Below are 6,000 nucleotides of genomic sequence, written 5' to 3' on the forward strand. Positions count from 1 at the left end.
ACATTCAGTACAACCAAGGAATCTAGGGGTCATTATTGAACTATCTAACCACTCGGCCTTAAAGGGATAGTTCCCCGTAAAAGATTTTTGGACTCAAACACTTCACCAACCCCTCCATCGGCATTGTCGTGAGGAGATAATGAGTGAATTTTATTTTCGGTGAACTATCTCTTTAAATTCAGGAGGAGCAGTGGACCCACTGTTCACTGCTGCCATGAAATATGGCAAGAAATGAAAAAGAAATGTTCACACGACCGTTGATTCTCCCTAACGATATCTGCCTTGGAGGTCAAATTAAAAAGTAGTTTGCGGCATCAACTGGTGTGCAGATATATCTCGTCTTCTGGTTTTCGTCACTTCTGTCCAGCAGCTATTGTAAATCAAGTTTGGATGCACGCGTTTTCCTTATACCTCATGGCATTAAATATGGCAGCTGAGGAGTTGCTCGCCATCAAGACAAGAATGTTTGCATCTGGTGTTTTGGATCCCAGCTCCTTTTCATTAAAAAAGAGTTCTGGAAGAATTAATGTATATTTGACCAAGGCCAGATCTCGCCTGGGAAAACCTCCAGATCCTCCGGGTTGATGAGGATGTGCAGAGGATTCAAATGTCTCTACTGATACATCTGCTTAGTTTCCTGCCACTGTAACACTGACAGGAAGATAGGGATATAGGATGTTTTCACTGTGTGGCACTGGTTTGTAATTGATTTTGCATATATGTAACACATGTAAATGCTTTATATTTAGAAGAGTTCATTGTGGCAGCTCAGAGGTTTGGCCAGGTGACACCTATGGAGGTTGAAATCCTCTTCCAGCTGGCAGACCTGGCAGAGCCCCGTGGGTAAGACTGACACACACACACACACACACACACACACACACACACACACACACACACACACACACACACACACACACACACACACACACACACACACACACACACACACACACACACACACACACACAAACGCACACACACACACACACAAACGCACACACACACACACACACACACACACACACACACACACATACACACACACACGAACGCACACACACACACACACACACACACACACACACACACACACTTGATTTCTTATCTGCTTTCCATCAATACCACATATCCACAATCATACACAAATGACCAAAAACATCTCTAAAAAAAAAAAAAAAAGGCAAACCTGAAATCAAGTTGGTTTTGAATCAACTTGATCAATTTTGATTTGACAGTATATTGGATGTAACCTGCTTTTCTATGTTTAATCTAGTGTTGGGTTGGATAATATGATCTCTGAGGAAATAATCATTAGTCATGTTTATCCGAGACATTTAATGTCTGTTAAATTGAGACATATACTTAAGTTCAGAAAAATATAACTGAGTTTGGCAGTAATGGAGGGATAGCATCTAAAGATTTCATACTTTACTCATTTTAGTTTTTTAGTGTCAGCTAGTCAGTGAGTAAGTCTCACCAACGGTTGCCCCCCTAACATGCACCTTTACCCCGAGGGTCTGTACCTCAGAGAGTTGTCTTGGTTTTCAAACTTCTCTGCAATGCATCAATAGAACCAGATCATGACATCAGGGCCAGAGAATCCTCTTTCAGTCCAACCCCAATCCAATCTCCAATTTACATTTAAAAAGGGGCAATTCTAGCCCCTATAATCCATGGCACAAAACAACTGTATATGTCTCACATTCCCCCACTTCCGCTGCGTCTGCCTCGCGGCCCGACCAGCGCGCTCATAATTTCTAACCCCGGCCTGAGACACCACCTGATTATTATTTCTGGGCAACGGGATACTTTAATAGCCCTCTCCACTCCCCTTGATTGGAGATGCGAGAGATAATAGCCCCAATATTCAGAGGAGAGGGGTGGAGGGGAAAGGGGATTTGGCGTTCCCCGTTCCCTCAGCCTGGGAAAACTGGGACCGTCGTAGAGATGCAATGGAAAGAGGCAATAAGGCAACAGTTTTCTATCCAAGGGTTGAATGTCTTTGTTATACTTGGATGAAGGGATAAAGGAGTGGGAGTTTTCAGTTCCTATATATCGACCATGCCAGGCACAGATCTGAATTATTGAATGCCACAATATTTTCACTTGGAACGATGTCAGCAAGTACCTCTAAAGTTTGAGAAACTTCACACTGACAGATTGTTCTCGCAAAGGTCATGAACTTGGTGATGCATGGATGAAATATTATAATCCTCTGAGAGTTTTTACAACACTGGAAAGCTACATGAAACCTCTCTCTCGGTCCTCATTCTCTCTCTCTCTCACCCCACCAGACATGTTGGTTTAGTGGACGTTGAGAAGATCGCTCCGCTGGAGGAAGGCGCCCTGCCCTACAACTTGGCAGAGGTCCAGAGACAGGTATAGGGAATATGAAGACTTGTTGATGTGCCTGGTTTCCTCTTCCACCTTGGCAGCTCTTTTCCATCCCCATACGTTCTCTAGGTCTAAATATTACCGGGCACATCACTAAGATTAGTAATGGAAGAAAGTGATATTACCTTCACAGGTTATTGATCCTCCAAAATCAAAAAATCAGTTGAATTTGCGATCTTTGCAATAATTCACTGAGAAATAGTTTTGGAGTCAATCTATTCCACAAATCTCTGTCTGGCTGTTTGTGGCTTGCATATCTTTGGAACTTTTCATCTTATTGTCTCTACACCTCCTCGTATGTGTATTGTTGAGGCCCAAAGATACAGAAAAACAAATTTTATCAGGTATAAAATGGAAAGTTTCCCTCAAAGTAGCCGGTCAACCAGTTCTCATCAGCCCTGCGCATTTTCAAAAGTTCATACCAAGGTTCAGACCGAGTTGCATCCAAGTATCACAGCCTTGAACCCTTTGGGACCTAATCCCACATGTGGTTTCAGTCTTATAAAAAAACATTCACCCAAAATTCACAAATCCATGAAAATGTAGACCAGCAACGCCATCCTTGATACCCACTGGAAGTCCAACATGCTTCAAGTTGCAAATAATAGACGTGAAATGATTTCAGAGCAGCTAACAAGAGTAATTTGTAACCAAGGAGAGGAAGAAGGATGTAGGGAGAGCCAGACAGATGAGCAGAGGACTGTTTTCTTTCTCAGGCTGTTTGGTCAGAGCTGGGTTGCCTAGTGGGTTCCAGCGCTACAGAGAAGGCTTAGCCAGGCCATGCTGGATCAGGCTGGGGCCAAAGGGGAGCAAGCAAAGGGGCCCAGCACTACACAGACGCCAGTCCTACCACAATGAGCCACTTTAGGCCCTTGTGGTTTGGCCTGAGGGGCTGGCCGTCAGCGTGCTGGAGCTCTCTTCTCCTCATCTTTCGCTTGTTCTCTCCATTTCCTTTTTGATCTACATCTCCCTCTCGCTCTCTCTCCCTCGCTCCTCTCTCTACATGTTTGCCGGTTTCGCCTTTTCTCTCTTTATATCCTGCTAACTCGTTCCCTCTCTCTCCCCTCAAACATCCTGACGGTTAGCATTGCCAAGTTTCATCAGTCCTCAGGCAGACAGAGCGGAGCAGGATGGGAGAAGTGGAGGAGCTTGTGTAGAGAGGACGTTTGGGCAGGAAGCAAGATCTGAGGATGAATTGAAGGGATGGGGTTGGGGGTGTATGGTTCGCTGACAGGTGGACTTGTTCTAGAGACTTCCATCCCACTCACACACACATACTACACTCCACCGCCCCCTCTCTCCCCAGGGTGGACAGGCCAGGGCTGGTCAGGCCAGACAAGGCAACAGGTACTTCAGGTGGAGGAGGGTGCGTGTGACTAATGCTGGTTATGAGCAATCCTCTGCTCTCAGATTACTCTGATTCTAATTGTATTTGACAAATGGTATTTCAGGCTAATATAGTCCAGATGCAGTTACACAGATTTATGTCAACCCAGGGGAGCAATAAAAAGTTAAGCAGCAAAATAAAATTATGTCAGAAGATAATACAGACATATCTCTATGTGTCCCAGGCTTCAGGTGGACATGGGCAATGTATTAACAAGGAATAGATGGAGTAGTAATTCCAAATTAAATGTAATGGGGAAGTGTGTTAACCTGTAATGTAACGTTAATTGTATACAGTACAATTAATCAATTTTATGTTATTTTGTGATTTAGAAATTAACTTTTGGATAAAAATGTATAAAAATAGTTTATTATACTTTTAAAAGAGCAAAGAAGTTACACAAAAAGTTGATCAGGCTGCTTCAGCAGATATTATCTCATGGTTCATTGTTCTTCATGTTTTATTCCAACACTATGGAATTGTTTGTATTTCTAACCCTGAATCATCACCTGGTCACTTTGCTGGACTTTACATTGTTATCAACAGTGAGTTAACCGAGCACTTAATGGAATTGTCGACAAATCTATAAAAAAACAACTCTATTTAGAATTTTGACAATTCATTATTTGTTAATAATTTTAATAAATGCTTGGTTGCAGATTGTTAAAAGACAAGATTCACTGAGTTTCTGTTTCTATAGCACTGAACTGACAATAATAATACATTTTTGACATTTCACAGTCTCAACATTGAATGATTTAAAAAATCAATCAATTAACTGTCTGGATTTTATCTTAATACTATCTTTCATATTGTATATCATATTTAAATACTGGATTTGTTGACTTAAAAACAAAGATCTTTCAGTGTTCTGGGAATTTGGGTTTTGGGTTTAACATGATGCGGCACGTTGATCTCCTAACCTGTAATTTATCTTGCAGGATGGTGGAATTGGCTGTGTGGCATTCGCTGTTTTATGAGGAATGGTTTTGAAGTATACGTGGAATGTTATAGAGAAATAGACCACAGTCCTGTCTGCTGGCATGTGTCTCATTTTGACTGTGTGTCTCTTCGGCTGTGAGCAGCAGTTGGGCAGCGATGGCTCCCGTCCTGCCCTGGTCCAGGTGGCAGAGTCGTAAGAGTCATACCCCTTGTGTCTCCCGCATACCTTCAACCCACCGTCCATCCATCCATCCATCTCTCCACCTACCTGCTACCTTCCTACCTGCCTACCCCCGCACTCTGCTGTCCTCATAAGAAAAGGGTAAGAGAGAGGACAATGGCTCCTCTATTGCCACTTCCCTTGCTTACATGAACAACGGTCGCTCCCCTGCTTAAAGAGAAGTGCTCCCTCTCCCTCCATCTCGCTCCGTCCTGTCCCACCTCTCTGCGTGCCATGGGAAAACCTTCTTTTGTTGATTCTTTTGTACCTGTGTGAGTGATCACAAGGAGGAAGGTGAAGGTGGGAGGGGGGGGTGAAGGGTGGTGCCCAGTTCTTGTGTTTGGCTCCAGACTCCCCGCTGTTTTTCTTCTACTCCTCCCTTCCTTCATTCCTCCCTTCTCCTCCTCCTTCTATCCCAAGAGAGACAGCTTAATAAGGAGGTACAGGGCCGCCATCTCTTCTTCTCTCGGCCTCTCTCTAATTAACTCTGTCGCCCAGGGTCGGCTCTTTTTGTTTGCGTCCGTCTCACAGGCCGAAATCACCGCAACTCAAAACATCATTCTTAACATTGTCCTCACAGACTTCCCCTTCCTCCTCCTCTACCGCTTCTTCCTCTTCAAGGGTCAGTTCACCCAAACTACAAAAAGACTTATCTCGAGTGGTATCTGGTAATGCCAGCAGTTTAACATTTTGTGTGCATGTGTGAGAATTCCCCTACTCCAAATCGTTTTATATATCTACCTGTTTTGCTCCCTTTCTTTCATTATACATGTTTTTATCCTCCAAAGTCATTAATGTTAAGGCGTTAGGGTTAGAGTTAGGGTTCTGATGTCAAGCAAGTGTTTTTCTCCTGTTGCAGTTTTACAATAAGCTTGACAATGGCTCTCTGAATAGGCCTGGATTATTCATGAATTGCCTCTGAGCTTTTGAAAAGATGAACAATTATAAAACAATTGTGTTGAGTCACATATGCCACTTGTGCCACCAGGAAGCTTAATGTCCCCATCACCCTCAGTCATTTAGTTTTCATTCACTTCTGTAGCTGCACTTAACC

The 6,000-nt window shown here is 43.3% G+C and overlaps 1 protein-coding gene across 1 annotated transcript in view; it reads left to right on the plus strand.

Annotated features, from left to right (window-relative positions):
* The window catches only part of LOC133026443 (electrogenic aspartate/glutamate antiporter SLC25A13, mitochondrial), a 63,982-nt gene that overhangs the window by 38,641 nt on the left and 19,341 nt on the right, over nucleotides 1–6,000 (plus strand). Inside the window, 4 exon segments of the mRNA XM_061093336.1 lie at nucleotides 750–843; nucleotides 2,298–2,382; nucleotides 4,870–4,919; nucleotides 5,935–5,960. Of these exon segments, the coding sequence (XP_060949319.1) occupies nucleotides 750–843; nucleotides 2,298–2,382; nucleotides 4,870–4,919; nucleotides 5,935–5,960 (255 nt within the window).

This window comes from Limanda limanda, chromosome 19, assembly GCF_963576545.1.
Source record: "Limanda limanda chromosome 19, fLimLim1.1, whole genome shotgun sequence".
Classification (NCBI taxonomy): domain Eukaryota; kingdom Metazoa; phylum Chordata; class Actinopteri; order Pleuronectiformes; family Pleuronectidae; genus Limanda; species Limanda limanda.